General features: G+C 34.8%; 3 protein-coding genes across 7 annotated transcripts in view; 1 reads left to right on the plus strand and 2 right to left on the minus strand.

Annotated features, from left to right (window-relative positions):
• Positions 1-14,534, minus strand: part of LOC145938166 (PHD finger protein 14) — a 243,433-nt gene that overhangs the window by 217,323 nt on the left and 11,576 nt on the right. The gene's annotated exons all lie outside the window — the stretch shown is intronic.
• The window catches only part of Fas1 (fasciclin 1 Fas1 domain-containing), a 226,998-nt gene that overhangs the window by 152,513 nt on the left and 59,951 nt on the right, over positions 1-14,534 (plus strand). The window lies entirely within an intron of this gene.
• Positions 2,953-10,776, minus strand: Orc3 (origin recognition complex subunit 3). Its single transcript, XM_083042355.1, has 14 exons — positions 10,618-10,776; positions 7,619-7,750; positions 7,414-7,534; positions 7,045-7,202; positions 6,816-6,976; positions 6,559-6,667; positions 6,317-6,481; positions 6,057-6,251; positions 5,634-5,750; positions 5,248-5,535; positions 4,675-4,908; positions 4,023-4,142; positions 3,435-3,502; positions 2,953-3,181 (listed from the first exon to the last, which is right to left on the minus strand). The coding sequence occupies exons 1-14, from the start codon at positions 10,639-10,641 to the stop codon at positions 3,088-3,090; spliced, it is 1,986 nt and encodes a 661-aa protein (XP_082898481.1). The 5' UTR covers positions 10,642-10,776; the 3' UTR covers positions 2,953-3,087.

Consider the following 14,534-nt stretch of genomic DNA (forward strand, 5'->3'; position numbering starts at 1 on the left):
GAAGCTAAACAATTTTTCAAAGATGACGGAGAAAGGGCTTTTCGCAGCGCGAAACAGAATAAAGTTTTGTTCGTTTTGTCCCGTCGGAAGAGCTGTGTGCTTCAGCGAGAGAAATCGCTGCAATCGTATTCGAGAAATATACAAGTCGGTTCGCGCGCGCCTGTGCACAACCGGGATAAAGAATAGACTTCGTTTCTCCGTCGACCGTCGCCGAGCAGATCCGATATAACGATAGCGACAAGTTAAAGAGGATGCCGAAAGGATATCGGGGTCGCGTCGTCGATTGAGCACGAAGGTTACGAGAGGTTAGGCAGCCCCGACCCGGAAAACTGATTCTCGCCGCGTATCTGCACTTTGCTCGAGTTGGAGAAGTGGACCTCTCTCATAGATTTTTCTTGCAAATGGATTTTCTTCGGGGCATGTGGAAGCGCGAGGATCGATAAGTCGGAAGAAAAGGGACGCGGATAAGGGGGATCAGTACAAGACGCGAGAAAGATAGAGAAAAAACAGATTCGGCGTTATTGAAACAAACTTTTCTCTTGGAAAATTTATCTCGTTGTAAGACACTTGTAATTCACTTCTCGTACGCAGACTACGTGGTAAATATATATATATATATATATATATATATATATATAGGGTAGCTTTAATAAATTTTTCTTAAACAGAAAATTCTTTAGACATTTTTATTTAAGACTAAATTTAAAAAAAAATAGATATATATATTTGTAGCGATGAAGAAGCAAAAAGAAGGACTACTAATTCATAGACAAAAAATATTTCCGTATTTCTTTTATATATAAAATCTCATAGAGAACCATATTATTTATCAATGCACGATCTTCGTGCATCTATATTCCGTCATACCGTCCCGCCGCGTCGGTCCATTTGAAGTAAGATAGCCGTCAATCCGGGACCTTCGAGAACGCGTCGCGAATCGATATCATCACCCGATCCCATCGCGTCGCGTCCTACGTGAAAGGCAAAGTGGATATGCAAGCCCAGCTGCGTCGTATCTCCATTCATCTGCATACAAGCCGAAGTCCTCCGCGGAGGCCAATAGAACGGCGTCCTCGGAATGCTTCGACTCGCAGGACTCTCGTTTTCTTTGATATCGGAATTATTATGTGACGCTTTTCAATACACCATAAGATCTCCAAAAATTCTACAGATCTTTAACTTTTAACAATAGAATTTTCCAACTCTTTTTGGATCTTACATTTTAGAGTATCATATATGTATATTTATTACAAGTAGATATATTTCTGAGTTTTTCGAATTTTTCATATTTTAAAAATCAAATATCACATTCTGTCGCTTTGCAATACGCGAATCATATAATTTTTGTATTTCGAATAATTAAATTCTTCATAACATGTCTTAGCAAAATTTATTTTTTAAATTCAATTAGATCCTGATATTGTGTACTGTATATTTTCACGTTTTAAATATGATAGGTAGGACCGTGTGCGCGGCGCGAAAGATCCTTCCAGGAAATTTTGCAGTCCTTTGACACCAAAGTTATCCTATATCCTTGAGCTTTCCTACCGGCACAACGGAGGATGCTATCCAACCTCACCCCTTTCCATACCTCCCCACGTCCCTTGTCCTTTCTCGGCAAGAGTCAAAGGCGAGCCGAGGGTTAACGTACCCTGTGCACCAAGAGCATCCCCCTATCGATGCACAGACGGTGCTAACCTTTGCCGAATCCTTCCCCGTGCATCGTCACTCTCCTTTGAGTCCGGGATTGTTCTACGATTGGCCACGAGAGAGAGAGAGAGAGAGTGAGAGAGAGAGAGATATGTGGATGTGATCTACGTCTGGCTTTGTCCGAACGTTATCCCGGTGGATCTATGCCACGAATGTGCTACGTCACGATACTCGTGACAATAGATTGTAACAGGGGAATTGTTCGCGAGGACGTGACGTATAATAAGGGCCGATAATGTCGTCGCGAGTATAATAGAAAATAGGAAACTTTGATGCGGGCCAGAGAGATAGACCGATAATATTACATAACTGCGTAAGCTCTTAAGCTTCAAAAGCATTGACCATTCGTAAAATTTGTTTAATTTTAATTATTTCCGCAACATCTGGTTTATTTTTATTTGAAAAATCGTTAATAAAAAGGCTTTACCGTTAAATTTTGGCACGAAGTAAATTTCATCCATTATCGAACGAAGGATTAAAAATCGTCGCTTGGAATGTTAACTTTCAACCGTGTCGCCTGGCGAGGAAAAAAAGAGACCGTCGACAGAATCCAATTAATCGATATTCGTCCACGTTAAAATGCGGAAACAATTGCCGCGCGCTTCGGCCGAATTTTTTTCGCAATTCTGTGGAACGCGCGGCACGCGGCACCGCCACAAAGACGGCGCGCAATCGATATTTTTTTGAGAGCCAGGGGAAAGGAGCGAAAGAGGAATTGCATGTCGCTTCGGGATTTTAAGTATTTCAGAGGGGATCATGACGAGTGTCATGAAAATTTATGCAGATACAGAACGCGCGATCATCAATACTCGTCATTAAATTATTCCACTATGGAGTCGGCATAATAATTTCCGTTGTAAAGTCTAAGAAACGGAGATCGAGATAAATACATAGAACACATATAGATATCATGGAAACGATAAAAAATATTCCGTAGATAAAGATGTTATGTGTATCTGTTAGAGTGTTAGATTGGATCTATGAATCCGTGCGTCCTTAATTTTCTTAATTCGTAGAGTCATAAACATTAATTATAATAATCATTTATAATTATTATAATTAATATAAGTATTAAATCATTGAGTGCAGTTTTTACTTCTCCCTCGTGTTTTCATAATTAAAATCAATCATCAGGAATTAAAAATCATTCAATATCAATCTCTTCGAATTTTGAAATACATAAAATATTTAATATAATAGAATAAATATTTAAAGTAAGATGTAGGATAAATGTTTAAAAAATTTATTTCAATACTGTTTTATTCATTCTCGTACAAATGATACAAAATAAAATCTTTTCAAAAATACATGTTATCACGCATACATAAAGTTGTGTGAACGAACAAGGCAAACACAATCAAACACGCAATATTGTTATTACGTAAGACGTTTTACATGATCCGTCTTCCTTCGTGAAGTCTTGATGAAACCGAGGAACTGTAAGGCAGCAACCGCTTGAGTAAACCGAGCTCTGTGAATCCTCCCCGTTAAGGATAAGTTACTACGTGATGAAATGCGAGATAATACGTGCGAATTATTCAAACTAGGAGGCATCTAGTTCGCTAAAGTTACGTCTACGGAGTAGGATCCGCGCGTTAGGAGGCGTGATATGAATTTCAAAGGCAACGTAGGTAATAATCTCAAACCTCAACGAATCTCAACGAGAACCGATCACGTTGAAACGCGAAGGGTTGTTTAGCGCGAAAACTTTTGTAAAAGGATACTGCAGTCGCGGATTCACGTCGCGCTGTTCCGTAGCTTGGGATTGCGGATCCACGATTGTCAGGAACGCCTATAAAGAAATGTGTCAATTGCGTCTCCTTGGTCATCTTAACGATGAAATTAAAAATATGCAATCAAAATGCAGAATAATCTAAAATTCCGAGAATGTCGAAAGAAATTTTCAAACGACAAGAGCTTGAGGATCTTGAAAATACAAAAATTTTTAATTTTTTCTTACCAAAAAGAATTTAATATAAAACATTGAGGAAGGTTTTATTAAAAAAAGAGAGCTTTAATCTCTCGTATGTTAAACGTCCAGTAATTCTCTCGCGATCGGCGTCGTTGAATCGTTCAGCTTAGAGCACGTTTTCGCCGGCGCAATTTTCACGAGAAGCATTTTACCGGCTAACAATCGGCCGGCGATAAAGCACTCGGCACCCCCTTGTGTGCGCCTTGCTTACAATGACGTGCTTGCGTGAATCACTCGCGGCGGCGGTAGCGATTAAAATCACGAGACGGTCGGCCGGGTTCGTGACCGTAAGTGTAACAGGGATTAACCTGTAAACATGAGCACGGGCCGGGATTGTTACCTGCAGCCAGTCGTACATATTGATCAGCTTCCTGGACTCCAAGTGTAGCTTATAAATTATACTCAAGTCGAGGAGCGTGCGCGGAATGTCGTCGTCGTTCTCCAATTTGCAGCAGTCGCACTAAAATATGCATTTCCAATTAACTGCATCGCGTGAAAATCGGATAAGTATAAGTTTTTTTTTTCGAATCGCTCATATGAAGAATAAATATCGCGACCAGGCACGCAGCGAGATCGATTTGTCCAAAGATCAACCGTACTTAAAAACAGATTGTGATAATAATAACAAATTCCGGTATATTAATTTAAAAGTATCGAAAAAAGAGAAATTTATTAAAAGCCGGAAATATTGGAAAATAAGAGGAAAAATTTTAATAATTTAAAATCACATATCTAGATTCAAGAATTGAAAATGCATAAATTCAAATTTGACATTAATGCGTGAACATTAAATGCATGGGACAATATGAGACTTTGCGCATATACATATATATGTTCGTTTATATTATTTAAAAACTCAATTTCGCAACTATACAAATTTGCCGTAAACGACGTTTTTCGGGTACAACGTTTCCGACATGTGCGATGACGCGAGGAGCCTGAACTAACGAAATCGCGTGCGCGAGCCATTCGTGCGGAACTTGTCCACTCACATCCAGGTACATCTGCGGATCGTTCAATCCCGTGTGTATGGCGGCCCTCAAAGAGCCGCGGATGTGGCGCTTCGCCTGGTTTCCGTCGCTGTAACAGAATATCTCGTGAGCCGTCACGCGACTCGGCTCGACCAGGTAAACGGCAAAGATTTCCCGGTCCAGATAGTCGATTAAATCGTGCTGCGCCTGTTTGTAAGCCGAACGCGACTGCTGCTGACTCATTTTAAGCAATTTCTGAAAAAAGGACACGTGGTAGAATTGAATGAAAGTTACTAATCACCGAGTTCTCTTCTCGATAATCTTCATCTCTAGAATATGGGATCGCGTTTATTTGTATTTGATTGCGACAAAAAAAGAGAAAGAGTTTACCTTCGTGACTTTACATAAAATGGTAAAAAATTCGGTTAATCTATGTATAAAATATTATAAAAATGTATTTATATACTTACTTCTTGATGTTATTTAAAAATTAAATATATATATGAAGGCATTACTTTAATTTGCAATATAAAATAGTATAACTTACGTTGAAGATACTTTTTGAGCAAAAGAATTAATAAAATTCGCACATACTTCCTTTAATTGCATACGACTAAGCTTTTCCTCCACACTGATTATTTCGGAAGAAGTTTTCGTGATATTTAAGCTAGCTTCTCGAATCGTGTTAATGTGAGTCTCGAGATTGACTTTAATTTGCTCAATCATTGGATCTTTGGAATCTTCCATGATCTTTATAAGAGATTCGAGTTTCGAAAGGAGTTCCTCCTTTGACAAAAATCTCAGTAATTTCAGACATTTTTTATATTCGGACGATTCTGTGAGATTACTCGTATAAACCGCTTTGATGTAAACCTCCCGTAACTAAAACAATTTTTATATTGTTTCACGGCTCCAATTTCAGAAATATATATCGTTTTTTCGAATATATTTCAACTTAAATTAATAAAGCATTATATTACCTGTTTGCCCATTGGCGAGCCTGGTAATGGAGCAACTAAGCAGTGCAAACATCTCAAAATGATTAAAAATTGATTCATAAATTTGTGAAATTCATTTAACAACTGTTCCAACAATTTCTACAAGAAATTGAGTAAAAGTTTAAAGCGCGATAGCTCGAAAGCATATGTAGTAATCAAAAATACATCACAGTAACAATTATGTCAATAACAATTCAAGTCATCCTTATTAAAAAAAAACGTTTTATCTCTTCCATTACAATATTAAATAGTTTGATAATCAGATGTAAATTAAAATTTCAAAAGTATACGAACTTAATTATAATGTATTATATGAAAGATATTCTTCTCTGTGTGTATATGTGTGTTATTGATGTATCTATAATTTTTGATAGCTCCTTCGTAACTCTCGTAAACAATACGAACCTTAAATTCTTTATCGCTGAGCTTATCGCCATTCGTTACTTTGCTAGATGTCTTTAAATATTTTGCAATAGACGGTAAATTTTTAATATCTGCGATGTTTTCATCTGTGAGTGCAGATATTCTTTCTTTTATGTATTTCGGTTTACAACAAAGAGAGCTTATATTATTGTCGTAAAAATGCTGTATCATACATATCTAAAAAAAATGATCACGATTTATAAGTCAATTGTCGGTGAATTGATTCTTTCAGTTTTCATTACCTTAAAGTTTTGTAAAAAATTATCGACTGAAAAATCATAAAACAGAAAAATATCGGTCAGTAATTGAAACGCACGACCGATCAATTTAAATGGAATCTTTGAGGAGAAGACAGTGCTCTCTAGCACATCGGATAGTGTTTCGACTTGTGTTTGTGTATGGAATACCTAAAAAAAAGAGTCGCAAATAATTTAAAGTGTGAAAATATTATTAGTCGTTGTGCAAACATTTTCGTTTAACTTGCCTGCACTACTAACTTCGACGTGACGTCATATGTCAATGATCTATGGACAATATGTAATGTTGTTGCGACACCAAATATAAGTACAAACTTCAATGTATTTCTATACGAACTGCGAAAATTTTTTTGTTAGGGAATATTTTTCGGTAATACACATATATAATTGTTTATCATGTACATGAGTTTTAAATAAATTACTGATCATGCAAGATATTGCATTTAAGGCCCTAAGTTCATTAAAACATTATTATTAAAAATACCTTAACACCAAGATAAAATCGTGTAAAATATTAGTGGAAAAACTTTCAAAATCCGGTAAAATTATAATCAAAGGATCCTCTGAATCCTCGTGATATTCAGCAAACCATTCTCTTAAGGCACGCATGGTGCATTGACTCTTACGTATTTGAGGAGTATCATCCTACAAATGATAATGATTTGAAGATTGCAATAAACAAAATTCCTACTCGGCTATTATCACGAACTAACCAATTTCGATTTTTCAATAAATTGATAAACAGTGTCCTCGATGATATTTTTCACACTGTTACAGTCTTTGCTCCATAACACTGCTATGTGTGGTGTTATCTTACTAAGTTTAGATACAGTCGTATCGAAAAGTGTCGTGTGATCGGGAACATTAACTCCTATAATTTTATAATATTTACTTGTTACATATTTATTGAAATTCGCTAAAGAAAGAAATATTCCCTTAATCATTCAAAATTAATTTAAAATAAAAAAAATTTAATTTAGAAAGATTGTCAGATAATCTAGATGTTGTGTTGGAGAAAAAGTAAAAGTATATAATTTTATATAAAAAATACAAAGTGCAGCAGGTTTAACATCTGTTTTCACCTGTTAACAGAATAGCTGTAGCTATTTCATGGCATGTTGTATTTAATGGACTCGATTTTATTTTTGATACAAAAGTCTCCAAATTGGACATAACCTGTTGAAACATTTTGGATCTGACATTCTGAAATATTAACGTATTCTGTTAGGTACTCTAGTTTCTGTTAAATTGAGATTTATGGATAGAGTTTAATGCATGATACTGTACCTCTGCAGCCTGTTCAATATATTCCCAAATTTTGCTATATGCAATATACCAAGGTTCGTTAAGATATCCCAAACATTTAACTTTTTTTTTCTTTTTGCCAATTTTGTAACTTCCTTTGTAAGCAAATGCACCCTAAAAATATCATGATCAATCTACACTCTAATTACCTATGTTGTATTTGTTTTGCATTAGCATTGAAAAACGATATTATTGTCTTTGTTGTTTTCAAATTTCATGCGACTAAATTATACTAATTAATTATAAATATTATTATACATCAAATTGTATACATATTAAAAAAGATGAAAATGTAATTTTTTCTTGCAATTCGCAAATGGACCTTCGTTAACCTCGCATCCACACCGAGAGAAATCAAATTTGATTGTGTAACATAATTAAATGTTAATTTATTGCTAATTATTTGTCGCTCTAATTCGAATTTATTGCTTCTATCAATTAGTAAGAAATTAATATTAAAGATTGCTAACTTAACAGTTAAGTCCTTCATTAAAAAACCACTTATAGTGAATTGTAAATAAAAAATAAATATACCAAAATTAATTGTTAATTAATTCAAAAAGATACTACAAATGGATTTCAAAAATATAAAATTTTTATATAGTGCACTAACACGAAACTATAATTATATATAATTTTAAATGCTCAAAAGCACGCAAGAAGTTATATCACCTTGTCATCAATTCCCCGAAATAATTGATACTGAAATAGAATTTCCGAATTTATTTGCAAAATAAGTTTAAAATAATATTCGAAAACGTTGCAGCATCTATCGTTCTATAAATATCAATGCAATTAATTGCTATCTTTTGCTTTTAGTATTAAAATGTTTCTCGAATTATTTGTTCAAGAGATATAACATTGTCGGATTTAAATGTTCATGTTTAAGATTAGAATAACAGAGCGATACTAATTCGCTGTAAGTACAAAAAGAGTATATTAAAAAAATAATTTCTTTTTTGATTCTGATATTAAAATGTTTTCCGCGTGCAAATTAATTGTTCAAGTGAATCATTATCGCGAAATGAGCAATTAAATTCTACTTATAATTTTATTTATAATAATAAATCAACAAAATTTTTAATTGCTCATTCCATGATATTATTTCAATTGTTATTCCGCCCGATGTCCTCCACGAGTTTTCTGTTCCTCCTTCTCTTCTGTTTATTTCTCTTTCATGACATTCATACGATACTCATTCGCGAAAACATGGTTAATTATGATCACGCGGCACATAGCACTCCGACGTTAATCGCATACAACTTTATTTTATATTACAACGAGAAAACGCAAAAATCACAATTATACGAAGCTACGATCCGCTCAACACTGAAAAATTCTATATATTCGAATTTATACAATACTTTTTCTGTTGCTAACGAATAGTATATGCACGCATTTTACGGCAATTTTATTATCTCTAATTATAACATAAGTGAATAGATGTACAAGTTAAAATTGAAAGTAGATATCCGCAAAAATGCGATATTTGAAAATATGTCATTGCTTTGTCGACACGATTGATTTCAATCGAATATACATTTCGCAATTATAATTCAAGCGTCGAATTTATAGCAATAAGCGGTAGATAAAGATACTCGATAATCAATAATGACTGTACATATTAATTCATTCACATTAAACACGTCGTAAAAATTTGGCGTACAGCGCTCTGTTGTTTATATACGATATATGATAGCGTTGTTATTCGCGCGACGAGATTCGAAGAAGAGACTAGAAGCGTCACGAGACGAGACACTTTGTATGTTATCGCTTCGTATTATCACTCGAGACACGATCGTAACAAGTACATACTACGAGATGTCAAACGATTATTCTCTGTTAACAGAAATTGATAATCTTAGGACTAATTAATTTCCGCGATTATTTTAATTTTGCAATGAGACATAATAAAATTGCGAGTATTATTCAATAGATAATATTGTGTGTAATTAATATATTTTAAAATATTTTATAAAAATATATAAGGTTTTTTAAAATTTTAATATTTAAAATCTTAATAATTCTACTTCTTTAAATGAGTTTACTACATTTATTAATTATTGAACTTTTAATTATTTTATTAAAATTGATATATTTTCTTATATATTATATCAAATATATTTCATTATTAATATACCTAAATAGGTATATATTTAAAAACTAAATGTTATTAAAATTATAATATCAAGTTTTAATTAAGATAGCATTGTGTTTGAACTCCAGATTTAATAATACCGAGTGGATTTGTATAATCGTGATTCTCGTGTTCTATCATCACAATAAGGTCAATAAAATTATGTATGTCGTATGAGAATAATATTTGGAGTGCTATATAAAATCGTATTTTGATTAATGCATGCGTAATTAACCATGTTTTCACGAATGAATGTCATATTAAATAAAAGAATAAAAAAAAAAACAGAATAAAAATATCCAAAGAGGTGACGATGGAGTATCCATGAAGTGAATAAGATAATTTTGTAAATTTATTATTTAAAAATTGTAAAATGAACTACTTATTTATATTTTTGCAATATTGACTCACTTTAACAATTAACCTGAGATATAGATATGTGATTTTGAAGATGATAGATTAACATAAAGGTCACAAATTGCAGAAAATAAATAAAATTATTATATATATAAGCTAATATAAATCACTGATATAAATCGATTACAAATTTAATTATCTGCAATATAACACACAAATTTCACATATATTAAATGTGCATAATACATTTTTTGTTGAACTTTAAAGTCTATTAAAATAATCAATTCCAATTTAAAAAAGTTGATAAAAAAATAATCTTTTAATAAAATATAGATAAAAATAATGCTACACACATACAAAAGAGAGTCGCAACAAAGACATTAATATTTTTCACCGATGAATCATCGTTCATAGCATCATTTTCGCGCATTAACTTTTTGAGGTTAAGCAGGCAATAGCAACAGGTTGCATGCGTCGTATCATTTACCTTGGACACGGAAAAGTTCTCCATTTTGCGTCCGGCGCTGCCGAATATATGTGTCTCTCTCTCTCTCTTAAATATATGCCTCAACTGACGCAGATAAGAGGAACAAATTATTCACAGAGAAACACACGACACGATCACGCGTGAACGACTGTAACCGAGAATGCGTCAACTGGCATTAAAAGAGGCCTTATGCCGCCAGCTGGCGCCATATGATAGCATCTGCTAGAGACCCTGACGCAGAGCAGATCCGGTATCCAACTCTGAACCTGCCTAATATATTGATGAGCTAAGTTTTTAGTAAATTTTTAGTCGCCCGACTTACAAAGAAATAAACCATAGTATACATATATGCATAAAAAGCATTATGATATAAATAGAATATCATAAATACATATAAAAATGCATATAAATGTAAATTAATATATAAATATTATAAATGTAGTTTGTAATTTCATTTCAAAATTCGAAGAGTTTATAAGTATCTCACACATACAACATTTAATAATACTAAACTCGCAAGATCAAAGACTTGAGAGATTTCATAATTTCAAAATTTAAGAAATTTCTAAAATGAAGATCTCAACAAGCGTACAAATATTGTTTAAATAATTACACTAAAAAAAAATTTGTTAACTTGACTAAACCTTTCAACTAAATTACTATTTTGTTAAATGAACATATATTAGTATTTAAGTCAAATATACGTTTTGTTGTAGATTTAATATGTTATATTTAAATATTTCTATATATTCAATTAACAAAATAATATATATTTAGTTGAACGATTTAGTCTAGTTAATCAATTTTTGTTCAGTGTAATATTAATATTTTCTTAAATCTTTTGTAATCATACGCTCTTATTTATATAGAAATTCGTCTATATAAATAAATGTCTCAGCTTTATATACTCAGTTTTCATTTTTGTTATATTCTTAAGAGAAATTTTTTCCTGTATACAATACAGGGTGTCCTTCTGTTCGCGTTTCACCTCTCGTAAGCAGGTAGAGTGGGTTATACTGAGTAGAAAAGTCCTCTATCATTTTGCGAAATTCGCAATAATTTATGAGAAATTAATTAATAAAGATCGGCCAATTCGTGCAAGTTTAATTCGTGCGACAAGAAAGGACAGCCCACTCTTATGTGGTAACTATGCGAGCGGCGAAAAGAAAGAGTCTAATGTTGTTAGGCGCGCGATAAAGCGGGGAGGAGCGCTTTACAAAAGACAAAAGCTGTGCACGAACAACGCATATCGCTGGCCCCAAGTGGGCTGTCTCTTCTTGCCACGCGTTTATAATTGCGCGAATTGACCGATTTTTAAAAATTAATTTCTTATTAATTATTAAGAAAATCGCAAAATGGTAGAGGACTTTTCTACTCGGTTTAACCCACCCTATCTGCCCACGAAAGGTGAAACGCGAACCACCGGACTATAAGTATAATAAAAATATCTAGCAATACAATATATGTATAACTGCACGAAACGATTTATCAGTCCGAATAAAGAATAAAGCAACGTGCAGTTCGTCCTCATTAGACGAAACCGTCGTGCATGTTTGAAAGTCGGATTTCGGATACGTCGGGAACGGACAGAAGAGACGAGTAGAGACGTCGCCCGCGCGAGAGGTGGAAGCTGCGGATAAAAGAGGGGCGGGGGATGGGGATGGGGTATATAAATCGATGCGCAAGCAGCTTTGCGCGGATGTTCTCGTTTTGTGGTCGGCCGTAGCACCTGTGTCCCGCATCGCCGCCACGACAGGCGGGGGGCTCACGGGGAAGAAAATAAATGCGAATCGATCGGCAGCTTAATCATTCAGTCGCCTCGTTGAAAGAGCGGAAAGGCTCGGCTGCTCGGGACAAAACGCTCACGAGCCCCTGAGCTTGGAGATATTACCCTCTGAGAGGCATACGATCGTTCCCGCGACTCGATCACCTCGCATAAAGCACTCTCTCTCTCGGGGTGCAACAAGAAAAATGTGCTCCGGCGGAGAGAGACGCGCTATAAAAATCCAGCCGGCGCGCGAGTAAACCTCCATTCGTCGATTCGCGATAAACCGGGTTTGATCGATAATACGATCGCTGCTTGTCGCCGCCTAACCAACTTTCGAACGTGCTTCGCATTTCCACGGCGACTTACAACCTAATTTTTCGGCGATCCGAAAAAAATTCTGCTTCCGTATAGAATACATGTATCCGAGATAAATTATCCGAGAAGTATTTATGAATAATGATTAAATGTTTTATATAAAATAATAAACATTTTCAAAAATTATAATTAAATTAATTATTAGATAGAAGAACAATATATTTTCCACACACACAATAATCTATAATAAAATAAAATTATCTTCTAAAATATTTTTAAAATATTTGATTCCCTTTCAAAAAAAAAATTGACACGTTTGAAATAATTACAGAATAAATTCAATTTGTGCGGTCGAAATTCATATGCACGGTATTTCGTAATATATTAAAACTCTGATACATTTTATATATGCGCTCTTCGCATATATCCCAGTCTGAAGCTTTTCACCTAGCGGAAGAAAGATCATGCATGCAACCATTCTGGGGTGATTGACGACGCGTCACGGAAATATAAAAGCGTGTAGTATATGGCGTGCCTTGATGGGTTCTTCGAGCGGTAAGCTTCTCCAAGCTTGTACGTACAGGATAAGCCAGAAGTCACTTTATGCCAAAAGAGTAGCGTATCGAAAGAAATTTATCTTAATAAGGTGTAGCACGAAAAAAAATTGTTCAAGTATATATAAATTTTTTATGACCATTATATTAAACTTTATCCAAGTAGTAGTATAAGTGTTATCGAGAGATACTTTTTTACGAAATAAAATTTCGTTTTCAATCGATCGACATAACGTTTATTCTTATATCCCGCAATTGTTGTGTATATCACGAAGAATATTCGGTGAGCGGCGCATAAAAGACAACTGCTTAAAGTTTTACGTTCCGAACTGCCATCGTAAATGTTACCCTCCGCACCGCGACTTTTCCCGATATCGTAATCGAGTCTGAGAAAGAGTACGTATATGTATATCGCGGCGGATCACATCAATTTTACGATTATCGTAAGCTTTAGCGTTGCATGCGTATGCATGCGTCAGCGAATTGTCAAAGTTCTCTGCGAATCACCGCCGACATACTTGCGCACGTTAAAGAAAGTTATTATTTTGTTGCCTTCCCGTCTACGTGCGAACAACGCGTACGATTGTTTGTGCGAGTGTAAAAAAAATGACGAAAAAATGCCTAAAAGTAAAACAGATGTGAGAATTCAAAGGAATAAAAGAGCCGAAAGTTTAACCGCAATTGCCTTTTTTCTGATTCGAATAAGCGCGAAAAATATTTCCAGTCCACGGATAAACGCGATGTATTTTGCCGCAATGCACACAATTCCTCGGGGAAGCTCGCGGACGAGGAAAATTATTTCCCGCAAGGACATCGGTGCCCGAATCATCGTCGTGCTTCCGAGGAAACGAGATTCTACGGCTTCTTCTTGTCCCGGAAACTTTTACGGGTAAAACGACCGGTGGTTTACGAAACGCGACTCAATTCCTAGCGTTCGTAATGAGCGTCATTGTTGTCGGTACTACGGACAGCCCGCTTTCTTCCTCGCGGAGATTGGAATTTCCCAGCTTGCATGGTACTCACAGTCGCTTGTGTCGTGAGCAGGGCTGTTCTTAGAAACTACAATGCCGCTTTTGCCGCGATATTCGATATAGGTCGCACTCGAAAGGGACGTGCGAAAACGTTCCGATTCTTATGCCAAGATTAGAGGGAAGAAAATCAGAAATTACGTCGAGATTTTAATTTTGATTTGGTTATTCAGAAGAGAGAACAAATTTAAAATACTAGTAGATTTATTTAATTGATATTTGATACTTATAATTACATTAAAATGCAAATAA

This window comes from Prenolepis imparis, unplaced genomic scaffold (genome assembly GCF_030444845.1).
Source record: "Prenolepis imparis isolate NDT839.2.m4 unplaced genomic scaffold, iyPreImpa1.0 SCAF_7, whole genome shotgun sequence".
NCBI lineage: Eukaryota > Metazoa > Arthropoda > Insecta > Hymenoptera > Formicidae > Prenolepis > Prenolepis imparis.